At 48.2% G+C, this 15,403-nt stretch overlaps 2 protein-coding genes across 2 annotated transcripts; both read right to left on the bottom strand.

The window, feature by feature from the left end:
- Window positions 1-947: 947 nt before the first annotated feature.
- On the bottom strand, window positions 948-2,043 carry LOC114512171 (transmembrane epididymal protein 1A-like). The gene has a single exon (XM_028531071.2). The coding sequence runs from the start codon at window positions 1,857-1,859 to the stop codon at window positions 948-950; it is 912 nt and encodes a 303-aa protein (XP_028386872.1). The 5' UTR covers window positions 1,860-2,043.
- Window positions 2,044-11,387: 9,344 nt separating this feature from the next.
- On the bottom strand, window positions 11,388-13,921 carry LOC114512060 (transmembrane epididymal protein 1-like). The gene has a single exon (XM_028530963.2). It carries the CDS (start codon window positions 12,297-12,299, stop codon window positions 11,388-11,390), a length of 912 nt encoding a protein of 303 aa, XP_028386764.1. The 5' UTR covers window positions 12,300-13,921.
- Between the last annotated feature and the right edge of the window lie 1,482 nt (window positions 13,922-15,403).

Here is a 15,403-nt window from a genome sequence, read left to right as displayed (position 1 = left end):
TGGGTCTAGTATTAGTGCCTCAGAGTTTTAGAAGAAAGGAGTCGGAGTGGAGAAGGTCTCCCTGAGGGTGCTCGGTGGGGTAAAGGTAGGGGTGGGTCTTGTGCGGCGTACCCCAGCATGATAAAAATGTGATTGTGGAATGGCTTTTCGTGAGACGCCAGGGAGTGAAATTTGCCAAGACTCATGGAGAGGATCTAGTAAATTACATGTGCCAAGGTCATGGTGGTGAAATAGGTAGCCTTTGGCCGGAATAGGAGTATGAAAGTAGGAAGTTGGGGAGATACTAAACATTTGGATTCTATAAAAATTACAGCTTTACTTTATTAAAGCATTAATAAGTCTCACTTTATGCATTTGAATTTGAGATTAAGCCAATCCTTAAACATTTTTGGGGGGGTGGCGGACAGAACGCAGTTTCAACCTGTATGAACCAATTACAAATTCTGTTTGTGCCACTTCTACCTGATGGCACCACTTTGGTGAGCCAACAGAAGTACCTGCCCTTCTTTGCCAGGATGACTCTTGAATGATTTCAGTCCTGAATGGTAAGAAATCAGTATTCCCTCGGGTAAAAGGCAATCGCTTTTGCCGGGGGAAGCAGCTGGTAGACGGCATGACCGCTGGACTCCGCTCTCCCCGTCAAAGGCCCCCCTCGTACTGCACTCTCTAACCCCATGGCTTCTCCTGCACATTTCTCTAGTCCCCCAGTCCTCCTCCCCCCACCACTGCAATCCCATCAGCATCCCTCTCTCAGCCCGCCCTCTCCTCATTCCCTCAGTGATTAGAGGTTCAGGGACAGGACAGGTACCAGCAGATGAAGACCAGCTGCTCTCCTTCATGACCATTACCTTCACTTGGGGACCAAAGAGGGTACAGTGCACGTGTCTGAGAGAGCCCACAAGGAGGAAGGTGGGGTGGACAGTGGGCTGGGCATCCTAGGCCCTGTCTCAGGGTGAGCTCTCTGGGAGGAGATGAGCCTGAGCCTGGTCGTCCTTCTCTGAGTGCTCCACTTCTGGCAGCAATGTGTAGGCGGGTCCTTCAGTGCTCCTGCAGTGTGGCACTAATTTGGACCTGGTCAGCTTCGAGCTGGGACTGCAACGACGGTGCCAAAAGGAAGAGATGCCACAGATTCCCAACAGGCACAAAGCGTTGGTCATCATGTGCCAGCAGAAGAAGGTGGTGACAAACATGATGTCACTGATGTCATCATCGTCCCATGGATAGCCAGTGACTGGTCTGTACAGAATAAAGCCGGCCTGCACCAGCCAGGAGCCCATCATCAGAAACAGAAAGGTCTCGATCAGTGGGAGGCCAAACGCGTTGGGAGCCCACAGCTCCACGGTCAACACCAGCATCAGCAGGAACACCACCAAGATGAGTAGACAGTGCACCTGCAGCTCCACCCCTGTTGAGTCTTGAACGTGTGACACCAACAGCATCAGGAGCACATAGAAGGCCAGCACCAGGACACCTCTCTCTAGGAACACACACCTCCGAGGCAGCAGGTTCTTGCTCGTGACATCCGCACAGCCACTGAGGCTGAGGAGGATGAACATGGTGAGGTGCTGCCACTGTTTGGGGAACATGAACCTCGGTGGCAGCTCTCTGTTCATCAGCGCCAGCCTGCCTTTAGTGCTGCTGATCTCATACGCTACCAAGAGGCAGCCAGTCACCATCTTCAGCAAACCTCTGTAGGATATGTCCCAAAGCCTGGCCCATCTCCCCTTACTCCTGGGAGGACAGGAAGAATTCGGGAGAGAGTCGCTGACAAGCACAGCTTTGGAGACCACTACTGCCTGGTACAGTCCGTACAAAAAGAGAAACAGCCCTGGGTACACATGACCAATGAAGGTTCCCATTGAACTACAGGCCTGCCTGATGAGGGAGAGGAGACCAAGCCGGCACGTCCACACCTCCTGGGGCCACGCCAAGGTCTGGGCTTTGGAAAGAATTGCCTTCCACCAACTTTTATCACCTCACCCCACCCACTGCACCCCACAGAGAGGAAATGTTTCTTGAATCAAGCCTACACCTTGGGTGGCGTCAAGCCTCATTGTTCCGTTCCATTCTGGCACATTGGGAGCTGGCTTCTGCCAAAGAAGAAACTTGATGAATGTGCTTTTAGGGGCTCCCCTCTGTGGCCCTAGAGGTGCTTCTGGTCACACTTGTCCCCTTTTCCCATGGCTTCCGTCCCCTTGTGCCGCCCAGCACTCAGAGCAGGAGAGAGGACCGTGGGGCGGGGGATAGGGGTCGCTGTGATATCCAGAGGAAACCTGGGCGCTCACACACCCTTGAGTATCCTCCAGTACCCCTCACACATAACGTGGGTCCAATTGTAAGGTTTTCTTTCCATATACACACATTTATAGACATTTGGATATATAACCATGTAATACATACTTCTCGCCTACCTGGCTTTTCTCTTATAGACACATTCTTGCAAATGACCAAGAAAGCTCCCTTCATCTTCTCCCCTTATCTCTTCACATCCTTGCCCCACCTGCTGCCCCCACTTCAACATCTCTGCAGGAGCTAAAAGATTGCATTTTGATATGATTTAGGGGGCAGCGTTAGTTTCGTAGTGCATAAACCTAAGCTTGGGGCATGTTTTCCGGAATTCCCTTCCCTGTATGGTTCTAGGTTGAGCTGGCTGACATAGAAATTTACCTGACAATCTGAAGGTGAGAGTGAAGCAGCACCCTAAGCACATTCTGAAGGTGTAGGCACCAGGTACCACTGCAGCCCATGCGTTCTGCTACTGGTCTGCTGGCTCACCACCTTGGCATGGCCAGCAGCCGGGCAGGCCTTTAGCTCTTAATGTGAAGGGCACCAGCTTCTGCAGGTCGCCTGCCACTGCAGTATGAGGTGGTGGGGGCAGACACGGGCTCCATTTTTCTCCTCATAGGTTTTGGCGTGTCCTTGCTCTTCCCTACTTGCATGTCATGTACTGCTTCCTGACGTCTGCCACACTGACCTGAAATGACCACAGGCTCATCACACCGCAGACAGGCAGCAGCCTTCCACAGACTTCCTTACTACAGATGTGTATGGTCTAGTCACCACAGGACATCCACAGTCCACCATATTCCATGCCACTGTGCTCCCACGATGCATCCCTAACTGATGCAAAGGGTTAGGATGATCCTGAAAATGCAGATACTGTTGAGAGGAGTGGCGCCAGTGAGCTGGTATTGGCCATTTGTAGTTTAACATGAATCCGCCCATCAGCTTCATTTCTCCATTACTGGTGTCTGATGTACCTTCGGAGACAGAGTTGTGGATATTGGGTAACAGCCAGATGAGTATAGGGCAGAGGATGGTGGGAAACAAAGGGCAGGGAATGTGAGGCATGACCCGAACCCACAAATGGTTCTGGGTGTATTACAGGAGGTACATGGAATAGGAGTTTCTCTGGGAGTGCTGAGGAGAGAGCAACTTTATCATTCAACGTGAAGTGTGCTAACATCACAGTCACCGGCAAAATCATCTTGTCTCACAGTCCAAGCAATGCTGTGGAGCAGAGAGGGGGCACCTGTACGCTGGCAGCGCCCCTGGTGGAGAGGAGGAGAATTCACACCCCGACCACACAGCACTTCCTCTGAGCATATACCTTCTCTTCCTCGTCTGCTTAATTCCAGACAAACGAGCTCTCTCTCTGCCATGGAGGATGGCAGTAATTCCGATTGCCTCTTGCTATTGAGAGAGTTGATGGGGCTGGGGATTTGAGTGTGAGGGCAAGTAGAAAAAAACAAAGTATAAGTTTGCTTTCTGAAGGAATCTGCTATATTTTAACTTTGAATGTTAGGTGTTTTTATTCAATGCACAGTCATTGCAGAAAAGCCAGATAAAATACCTAAGCAAAAAGGAGAACATTCACAATCATCTCTAATCCCACAGCCCGGAGGTGACCCCTGAGGTGTAGAAGCAGTTTCTGAAGGCAGCATGAGGGAGTGGGAAATGCACTGACCGGAAGTCGGACGGGGCCTCTAAGCCCCGTTCTCCCTGACTTGCTGAACGTTATACCCCTCATCGGAGAAAAAAATCGAATGTTGGACTTTCTATTAAAGTGAACACAAAAGGGTGTGGATACTGCTGTACCAAAGTGAATATCTTTCCTGTCTGCTCTTCCCTTTTGGTGACTTTTCAAGACACTCGCAGAGCACTGTAGAGCTCAGTGCTTAGAGAAGGAGAGTCAACGTGGCAGAGTCTGTGCGTCAGGGAGGGGAGAGTCGCAGGGATTCTCCCTGGTTCTCAGATTTGCTCTGGGGGAAGCATAGGGCCCATTGCTCTTCCAGGTATCAGCGGGGCTGGGCCAGAGAGCACGTGGTCTGCAGGCCTCAAGAGGGGCCGCATTTGGCCACTCTTCATGTTGCCTCTCGTACCTTGAGGCTGTGGTCCAAGGGAAGTGGGGGCAGCAGATGTTACGCCAGCTCGCACACTCATCTCCCCAGTTGTTCCCGGCAGCCAGGACCTGAGAACAGCAGCGCTAACCCAACAGCAGTGCAAAGCCGAAAGTGGCACGGATGAGGACAAGGAGCCCTGCTCAGGCCCCGACCTTGGCCAGACATCAATGCTACATGTTATTCATTGAAACATGAACATCCTGATCTTGACTTTGAAGATAGGTATCACACATCCCAACCAGACACTGCCCACAGGTAGCCGAGAAGGGAGCCAAAGGGGGTGAATGATTAGCAGAGCTGGCAGACAGTCTGAGTCTGTGGGTGCTGAGCACCTGGGGAGCTGTTGCACCAGGAAAACTCAGCTGGACCACAGGGGCCCATGGAGGCCCTTCCTGGTCTGGTTGCTCCATGGCCAGGCTCCCGCCAGACCCACCTCCCCCACCTGCCAGCCCACATGCCTGAGGGTCCCCAGGCCCAGCCACTGCCACTTGTCTGGCTTGATATGCCACAGAGAGCAAGAAGGTCCTCAGGAGTTTAGGAAACATGAACTTACTAGACTCTGTGAATCCTGAGTACAGCAGAACATGTGAAAAGTATATGATGTAGCTCTAATCCTCAGAGAGCTTACAGTTTAGTGAAAGGCACAAACCGCCACACACACTCAAACATACAGCACGGACATAGAAAACTATTTAGACTGCTTCTCTTCTGTAGAAATCAAATGTCACGTGTAATTTCAAATTTTCTAAAAGCAACAGTAGAAAAGCACAAAAAGGTGAGATATATTTTAATGAGGTGGTTTATTTAACCCAATGTATCTAAAATGTTATGAAAATTATAAACGGAGTATTTTACATTCCTGGTTTCACACTGAGTCTTCAAGCCCCAGCATACACTCTGTACCGGTAGCACATCTCACTGTGGACGGACCTGGCTCCGGTGCGGCACAGCTCCGTGTGGCTAGTCGCTGCTGTATTGGGTCGCACTGATACCGACAGTGTAGAGTGACATATTGGGTGAAGGTCAAAGTTTTAGTGCAAGAAGTTTGGTCAGAAATGGCGTCCAGAGAGCCACAGTATAACCTTCTCACTGGGTGGGGGACTTGACTATGGCGCTGTCTAACAGCACCTTGTGCTCTATCTCCTTTCTGTGCAGGGAGGCCGCCGTCGTCATCGTCATCATCAGAAAATGACTGCGCCTCACCTTGCAGCCAGGCAGAGGTGCATCATAGGAAGAGAGAAGGCCAGCGGCGGGGGGCTAGAGTGGAACCACTCGGAGTGCGTTCCTGGAAATCAGCCCAAGTTCAGACCCAGCCCGTGTTCCTGCACTGAACTTTCATCTTATTTCAAGTGAGGGCTTCTAAGCCTTGGGTTTGTCACTGATGGACCAGAACAAGGCTCACAAGAGATGGAAACGACCTTCTGATTTCTTAGCTTGAAGGGGCATATATATTTTTTATTTTCCTGGCATACCAGCTCATAATTTTCCTCTCTGGAACTTTCTATACTGTGAGCTTTATACCTCACTGCATAACCATGACCTGGGTTTCACTGTTTACATAATTGATTTCAAGTACTGTTCAACAGCCACGTTTCAACCACTGCAAACTTTTTCTTCTGGAAACCTTTGGCCAGGTGGAAGCGCGTACTTACTCTGTTAGACCTATCTCTCCCCTTCTGACTAGGCTGAGGATGGAACCCAGGACCCTCAGTCTGTTTTCCCATCGTTCTTTTCTCTTCCGGACCAGAATATGCATCCCTAAATTAGGAGGTGGGCTTTGTTCCTTCTTGTTTGGGATGCTTAATTCTGCAAGCTGGGAGTCCCCACTGTGAATTTCAAAACTCCCGGTGGGAGATACGGCTATGTGACCACTGAATATTCTCACTCCCCTCCGAGGATACAGAAGGTTGCTAGGAAGTTCCTGCCCAGCCAGAGACCACACGTGACAGCTTTGCAGTGAGTCTGGGCCAGTTGAACGTGTGTGGGAGTGACGTACACCGCGTCAGGCTGTGGCCGGTAGAAACCTCCCTCCTGTTCCCCATCCCGGCTGAATGCAGAGGACTGCGAGGCCTGGAGAAGAACGAAGTCACAGGATGGAAGGAGTCTGGCCTCTGAAAGTTCAAGTAGAAGGCTGCCTACTGACTAGGACACTGGCGTTTGACCTCAGGAGTGTGGTAGAAATGCCCTTCCATTGTGTTAAGCCAATGCAACTTAAAGGTTCATCTGTTTTTTCATCAGTTAATTGATATACATTGTTGACCAAGCCTTCAAGAGGCCCACAAAAGCTCATAAATTCAATTCCTGGCTGTGAATTTTGATGTTACAAACATCCAGAGGGTTACATTGGTTATTCCCACCCAACTTCCTCCTCTGCCTTCAGGAGCTCAGAGTCTAGAAGTCTGCACTCTGGCCCAGCCTCTGTTTTGGGGGCCCAGGGAACTGAATTCACCAAGGCTGCTTTATGATTATAGGCACAGAGAATAAGAACTGAATGGGCCTGAAGCTTCTCATTTCCATTTCGTGACAAGACTACACACACCTTAGTGAACCAGTGTTTCTCTTCCCTGACCAGTGAGGGATGAACTTTCACCCAAAACTAATACAACCTAATATGACCTGTATTAGTTTTCTATTGCCATGAAACAAATTAACATGAGTGTAGGACCTTAAGCAACACAAATGTATTATCTCATGGTTTCCATGGGTCAGGAATCCAACGTGGATCGGCTGAGCCCTCCGCTCAGAACCTCAGCAAGCTGAAACCAAGGTTTCAGGGGCTGTGATTCTCATCTGAGGCTCGGGATCCTCTCGCAAGCGCCCTGAATGCTGGCAAAAACCAGCTCCTTGTAGTTCCAGGCTCGAAGCTCCTGTTTGTTTGCTGCCCGTGAGTCCAGGACGGCTCTCAGCAACTACAGGTTGCCCGCAGTTCCTGGCCACGTGTCCCCCAGTAGGAAGTTCATGACCTGGCTGTTTGCTTTCCTCCAGGCCAACAAGGGTGCCTCTCCCTGGGGGTTCACCTTCTTGTGAAGACCTCACCTGACTAGGTCAGACCCATCCAGGACAATCTCCCTTTTCACTGATTCAGACTCAACTGATTCATAACTAATCATGGGAGTGAAATTCCATCATATTCACTGGTCCCACTCACACTCAAGAGGAGGGGATTCTACAGTGTGTACACCAGGGGCAGGAATCTTGGGGACCATGTTAGAATTCTGCTTACTGCACCATCTAATAATCTTTTCATTCATTACTATACTTCAGAATATAATTGTGTATGTCTTTGTATCTTTCTCATTATTGTATTGCTAACCTCTGCACAGTACCTGGAAAATAATAGCTATTTAGGATTTTTGAAGGAAAGAAGGAAGGAAGGAAGGAAGGAAGGAAGGAAGGAAGGAAGGAAGGAAGGAAGGAATCCTTTGGTCATCTTGATTGAATTTGGAGGATCCCTTTAATTTATTATCCCCCTGTTTACAAAATTAGTCTCCTGCACTCTATGTTCACTTTTGGGAAACTCAGTTGTAAAAGTTCTTCCTTTGTCATTGTTCCAAATGTCTGTGCATGGACTCTATTTAAAGGTCTGGTCTCCTGTGCCATTACCCTACTCGCATTTCAGAGAGGGTCTGGTAGGAAACAGATGGCAGGCAGCCCAAATTGGGATCATTCAAGGAGGGCTTGAAAAGGTCCTTCTTGCACAGGCATGGGCAGGGTGTAAGGAGACCACAAGGGGTAACTGAGTAATGTTTGGAGCTGTTACTGCCTCTAGGCCCCAAGGGACATGGGACGGAACTTCCCGGTATGGGCAGCGACAGTGTCAGGGGTTGAGTGGTGGTCTCTAAAAACATACTTCCAAGTCTCAACCTTGGAACCTATGAATGTGACCTTATTTGGCACCAGGGTCTTCACAGATATAATTAAGATCTTGAGATGAAATCATTTGGATTTAAGGTGAGCTCTGAATCCAATGACACGTGACTTCATGAGAGAAAGGCCGAGAGAGATTTGAGACCCAGAGGCACACAGAAGAGAAGACCGTGCGTGACGATGGAGGCAGAGATTGGGGTGATGGTCCCCAAGCCCAGGGAAGCCGAGGATGGCCAGCAGCCAGGAGATCCCCTGTCCCTTTTAGCTCCTGAATAGTACTTCATAATTCACTTCCCCATTCCCCTCCTGGCACACGTTTATTATTTAAAGTTCTTCATGGAAACTGTGCTTCAGTAACCACTCTTACCCAGGCTCTTTGTGTAGATGTATATTTCTAAAAAAGAAACCATACCAGAGTTTTTAGCTACAAACAGCAAGAGTGCATTCTGGCTAGTTGAAGAGAAAGAAATTTATCAAAATAAAGGGGTTAGTTCGCAGAATCGTTGAGAGGGCTAGAGAAGGAGATTCCAGTTTAGCTCTGAGGGACTCAGAATTGCTGCGCTGTCGAAATGGGCTTAGATTGCTGCTTCTGGCACTGACCCCAGAGCTACAGGGCGAACCAGCGGGATGATGGAAAACAGAGGCTGCTGTGACGGCCGGTCCTCCTGCTACAGACCAGAAACCCCAGGCAGAGCTCCTTCCTTTGTGCGGCTCACTTCTGAGTTCAAGTCTTAAGTGGGCGTGTCTAATCGGTAACACGCCTGGACCCCAGCTAGCTCCCAGGGAGGCCAGAGATTAACGACAAAAGTCTACCGGGAAGGCAGGCCTGACAAAATGGAGACTGATCGAAATGTTGGGAGGCTGTTTCAAAGATGTCATTAGCCTCACATGACAGATGTCCACAGCAGGTGGCAAGAAGTGAATTGTTTGCTCGAAGGATATACGCATTTAAATTGTGGCGCAGTCTGCCAAACTGACTTCAAGAAAACATAGACCAGTTTACATTGCCCCCCGCAGTGTATGACAATTCCCTTTCCCTGTGTCTCTTCTGGCAATGAATAATATCATTTATTTAATATTTTTTACCGTTTTTGACAACTTGACAGTGAAAAAAGGCCCTACATTACTCTTTTTTTAGAATTTTAAAAACAATTTTATTTCTTTACTTTTAGAGAGGGGAAGGGAGGGAGAAAGGGAGGGAGAGAAACGTCAATGTGTGGCTGCCTCTTAAGCATCCCCTTCTGGGGAGCTGGCCCACCACCTAGGCATGTGCCCTGACTGAATTCAACTGGTGACCCTTTGGTTTGCAGACCAGTGCCCAGTCCACTGAGCCACGCCAGCCAGGGCAAGATCCTACTTTACTTAATCCTGCTTTTTCTCAAAATTGGTTATGTTAACATATATGTATGTGTATGTTTATTATCCATTTGTTATTTTTCTAAGACATCGTCATTTATATCTTCTGCCCATTTTTTCTATTAAGCTGCATTTTGTCAATGTTAGAACATCTTTATATATTCTGGGTACTGATTGTTTTTGTTAAATGTGTTGAAAATGTTCTTCACAGGGTTCCTTTTCTTTCATTTCTTTTTCTTGTATCTTTGAGTCGTGCGAAGGCTCTTTTGAGAATTTTTTTCTTGCTCAAGAAAGTTTTTCCTGTCTTTTATTATAAAATACCTTCCTTTAAAACATTTTGATAGTCTATGTTTAACTTTTCAATCCATCTCTGATTCTTTCCTTGTGTGTTGTCTGAGGTAGGAGCTAAGGGTTTTCTCCCCCCAGGTGGAGAGCCAGTGACTCCTCATTTTCATTGAGGAGCCCTTTCTTAACGTATATGTAATTCTCACCCTATATTTCTATTTCTGGAGTGTCTATTACATTACACTGTGTTGATCTATAGGCCCATGTTCCTTGCTTCCTCCAACACCGCTGCTTTATTTAACATTTACAGTGTATTATGAAGGCTGGTAAAGCAATTTACTCCTTATGTGTAGAAGACACTATTTATTCCTCTGGAATGTGCAGAGCAAAGGAGGTGACTGGGATATGACAAATTCTCTGATCTCAACGAAACTACCCTGAGTGGGTAAGACAGAACATCCCCATGAGAGACACTGAGAAACGGGGTGAAGAGTGTATCAGCAGCCTGGGGAAAATAAGGCAGATTTAGATGAGTTGCTGAAGAGTTCCAGATCAAAGGGGCATATGACAATTTTCTGGAGAGAGTATTCTCGGCCATGTAAGGAAATGCGATGCCAGATAGAAAATTACACTGTGTAGTTAGTATGTGGCTGGGGATGGCTTTTCCCAAAGTGTACAGTGTGCTTCAGAGAAGGCACGAGTGTAGCACAGGCTAAGTTAGTATCCATTGGGTTGCTGGTGAGGCTGGTGGGAGGTAATTGAGTATCCAGACTTTGCTTTGGCTGGATTAGAAGTCAAGAATAAGAACTGTGGTAGCATTTAATGGAAATTTGGTTTATGGGGATTTGAAACACTCTGATATGAAAGTATTAATTCCCACTTTATGTGCAAAATTTGAAATAACACTAATCTACCAAAATTAAATATATATTTGTGAGACTCTTATTTCTTCAACCCAGTGGGAGAAGTGAATTATTCCATATCTGTTTTCACAAGGTGAATCACTTTAGTTGGCAAACAGAAACACCTACCATTGCCGTTCTGATTTGTGAGAGAGAAGTCTTTATTCCTCAAGTAAAAGCCTGGGAAGCAGCTGGTAGACGGCGTGACTGCTGGACTCCGCTCTCCCCGTCAAAGGCCCCCCTCGTACTGCACTCTCTAACCCCATGGCTTTTCCTGCACATTTCTCAGTCGCCTCAGTCCTCCTCCCCCCACCACTCCAATCCCATCAGCATCCCTCTCTCAGCCCGCCCTCTCCTCATTCCCTCAGTGATTAGAGGTTCAGGGACAGGATGTGTACCAGCAGATGAAGACTAGCTGCTCTCCTTCATGTCCATTACATTCACTTGGGGACCAAAGAGGGTACAGTGCACATGTCTAGGAGAACCCACAAGGAGGAAGGTGGGGTGGACAGTGGGCTGGGCATCCTAGGCCCTGTCTCAGGGTGAGCTTGGGCTGGGCATCCTAGGCCCTGCCTCAGGGTGAGCTCTCTGGGAGGAGATGAGCCTGAGCCTGGTTGTCCTTCTCTGAGTGCTCCACTTCTGGCAGCAATGTGTAGGCGGGTCCTTCACTGCTCCCGCAGTGTGGCGCTAATTTGGACCTGGTCAGCTTCGAGTTGTGACTGCAACGACGGTGCCAAAAGGAAGAGATGCCATAGATTCCCAACAGGCACAAGGCATTGGTCATCGTGTGCCAGCAGAAGAAGGTGGTGACAAACATGATGTCACTGGTGTCATTATCTTGCCATGGATAGCCAGTGACTGGTCTGTACAGAATAAAGCCGGCCTGCACCAGCCAGGAGCCCATCATCAGAAACAGAAAGGTCTCAATCAGTGAGAGGGCAAACGCGTTGGGAGCCCACAGCTCCACGGTCAACACCAGCATCAGCAGGAACACCACAAAGATGAGTAGACAGTGCACCTGCAGCTCTACCCCTGTTGAGTCTCGAACGTGTGACACAAACAGCATCAGGAGCACGTGGAAGGTCAGCACCAGGGCACCTCTTTCTAGGAGCACACACCTCCGAGGCAGCAGGTTCTTGCTCGTGACATCCGCACAGCCACTGAGGCTGAGGAGGATGAACATGGTGAGGTGCTGCCACTCTTTGGGGTACATGAATCTCGGTGGCACGTTCCTGTTCATCAATACCATCCCATCATCAAGACAGAAGACCACATAAACCGTGAAGAGGGAGCCAGTGACTATCTTCACCCAACCTCCATAGGATATTTCCCACAGCCTGGCCCATCTTCCCTTACTCCCGGGAGGACAGGAAGAATTCAGGAGAGAGTCACCGACTATCCTGGTCTTAAAGACCACTGTTGCCTGATGCAACCCATAAGAGAAAAGATATAGCCCTGGGTAGATATGACCACTGAACTTTCCCATGAAATTACAGATCTGTCTGAATTCCGAGTGAAAAACAGAGCTCAGCAACTCTCTGTCCTCCTCTCTTTTAAGGACGCCCTCGAGTATTGGGCTGTTAAATAAAGAGCTAATGTCTACCTACTTTTATCATCTCTCTCTTCCCACTGCTCCCAGACAGAATGGAAAGTTCTGGACAGGAACTGACACTTTTGGCGAGCAGAGTCTCATTGCTACATTCCATTCGAGTACACTGAGAACTAAATGACTTCTGCCAAAGAAGGAAGATGACTGTTTCCTACTATGCACCTGTGAGGGCGTGCGTTCTCATGAGCCCTGTGAGCTCATGAGCCTCTGAGATGTTGCTGGGCACAGTTGTCCCTCTCTCCCATGTCTGCTCGGCCCCAGTGCATCGAGGAGCAGTGGAGAGGCGCGTGAACAGGGAGTTTATCTGGATAAAGCCGGAGTTACTCACAAATATGTACACATCTGTTAAGATTCCTCATTCATATCTTTGTTCATATATTGGAAGCAAAGATATTCTTCCTGAACACAAAAGTCTATAGATATTTGGGGGTGAGCTCACACATACACATACTGAGCACCTGCCTGGCCTCTTTATTTTTCTATAACAGGCAGATTTGGGGAACCACCCAGAAAGCCCCTCACCAGCCCCCAAATCTCTCTCCACTGGACAATAGGTGAACCCGAAAAGCCATCTTTGAGATCAATTTGGGGACGTTAAAGTGCAGTTTCTTGGTAAGATGCAGAGGTGTTGAGACAAGTAGATTTGGTGAGCTACTTATAGTCAATGTGCATTAGCTCGTCGGCTTTATTTTCTCTTTATTTCTATTTGCTGTTGTAGGAACTGTCCTAAGCCCTAGATGAGAACCAGCTGTATCTGAGGGACTGCGTTTAAGGCGAGAGTTTTCATTTAGAGGTGATGGTAGAGAACAAGGTACAGGGAATGTGAGGCATGCCCCGAGCACACAAGTGGTTCTGGGTGCATTGCAGGAGGTACATGGAATAGGAGTTTCTCTGGGCGTGATAATTGTGCTGAAGGGAGAGGAAGTTCATCACTCAATATGAACCATGCTGACATCACAGTCTTCACCATAATCACCTGTCCTCACCGTGTAAGCCATGCTGTGGGGCAGAGAGGCAGCGCCACCCACATGCTAATAGTGCCCCCAGTGGGGAGGAGGAGAATTTACACCTAGGTCACAGCCTCTGGGCCCTCAGTCTCATCCACGCATCTCCCTTTCCTACACCCACTTATGTCAGAAAAATTCAATCTGTTCATACCCTTGAGGATGAAGGCCATTTCTTACCAGTGGGAGAGTGGGGATTTGAGTGAGAAAATGCTGTAAGAGAGAGAGCTTCAGATAGCTTTACAGAGGGACTTGCCTTCCTTATTCCATTGTAACTTTAACTTTCTTTTCTTTTCCTTCCATAAGTGTGGCATAGATTGGCTAGCAATCCACTGTGTTCATTTCCTCTGCTTCCTTTGTATGCTGATTAACTACAGTTCCCACCATGCCTACGGGTAGATGCAGCCTTGCAACTGAATTCCAGCCAATGGAGTATGAATGGACATACTATGCATATATTAATTACTGGCCTCTCCATAAAATTGTCCCTTGTGTACTCTCTTCTCCTGTGCTATTTTCTTTTCCTCTGGCTTCAGACAGGACATCATAGCTTCTTTGAAAGACATATGTTGTTGAGGACAGAGGAGCCCCAAGATGGAAGGAACGGGTTTCCCCGATTACCCCTTCTAGGAGGCCTATACATTGTCAGAAACACTCATTTTGGACTATATGTGGTCAAGAAATAAGGTTTTTTTTGGTTAAGCAGTGAAAACTTTTACATTTGTTATAGCAGCAAGTTCACCCAAGCTAATGCAAAATTAATACATAGCCTTTGGGAAAAAAATTTGGAAAAATTCGTAAGCAAAAATGAGATAAAAACAAGCACTTGCAATTCCAAACCTGACGATAACCACTGTTAACATTCTGCTCTAGAACCTCAGCTTTAGGAAGGCATGGCTGTGAAATGGAAAAAATAATGACTAGAAATTGAGTGACCAGGATTCCAGCCCAAGTTCCCCCTGATTACAGAGCTTTGATTTCTCTGTTAGAGAAAAGAAAAAGCTTTGGCATCTGTGTTCTCTGAAGGGGGGAGAGGACAAGAAGAAGGAGGAGAAAGGGATGGGAAAAGGAAGAGGCAGAGGAGAAGACTAAAGGGTGAAGGAGGAACAGGCAAACATGGGGATTACTGCAAGGAAAGGAGTGATTTTTTACTATCCAATGTTTCCTTTTTAGCTAGTGGCCAAAACACCCAGAAAACCTGGAAGAGCTGGACACTCAGGGAGAGGAGGTACGAAGGGCAGCCATGAGTATGACCCTGCAACAGAGTAGACCATGGAGGAGGAAGCTCTGGGACTCTCTTTGGTCCTTGCCTTTGTGCTGGGAAATTGCTGAGCTGCTCTGAGGGGAAGTGGCCCTCCATGTGGCCTAGTCCATTGCCCACTAAGTATTTACCATCTCAAAGAACCCGTGTGTGTTTCTGAGTAGCCCACCTCTGCACAAGGTGTCCATAGTGACTGTTTTGGGTCCCTAGAAATGTTTTCTCCAGCATGTCAGAGCTGTGGGTCTACGGGACATAGTAGACAGTGAAGGACAAGCAGGCAGTCTCCTGACCACCACATGTATCTCCACTTCTTGACCATTCCTGGCATCTGTGAGCCCATGGCCAGAGGAGGAGGGAGAATAGTGGCACTGACCCAACAGCAAGGTGAGGTTGGAAGTGGCATGGATAAGGACAAAGAGACCCACTTCAGGACTCATGTGGGATGCTCAGACCCCCACCTTGGCCAGACACCAACACTACATGTTATTCATTGAAACATGAACATCCTGATCTTGACTTTGAAGATAGGTATCACACATCCCAACCAGACACTGCCCACAGGTAGCCGAGAAGGGAGCCAAAGGGGGTGAATTATTAGCAGAACTGGCAGACAGTCTGAGTCTGTGGGTGCTGAGCACCTGGGGAGCTGTCGCACCAGGAAAACTCAGCTGGACCACAGGGGCCCATGGAGGCCCTTCCTGGTCTGGCTGCTCCAT

Source organism: Phyllostomus discolor, chromosome 14 (genome assembly GCF_004126475.2).
Source record: "Phyllostomus discolor isolate MPI-MPIP mPhyDis1 chromosome 14, mPhyDis1.pri.v3, whole genome shotgun sequence".
NCBI lineage: Eukaryota > Metazoa > Chordata > Mammalia > Chiroptera > Phyllostomidae > Phyllostomus > Phyllostomus discolor.
The sequence above is the reverse complement of the archived record's forward strand: the minus strand, read 5'-3'. Positions and strand labels throughout refer to the sequence as shown.

Coding starts and splice junctions, on each gene's coding strand:
- LOC114512171 (XM_028531071.2), bottom strand. CDS start 1,859: ATGGGAACCTTCATTGGTCATGTGTACCCAGGGCTGTTTCTCTTTTTG.
- LOC114512060 (XM_028530963.2), bottom strand. CDS start 12,299: ATGGGAAAGTTCAGTGGTCATATCTACCCAGGGCTATATCTTTTCTCT.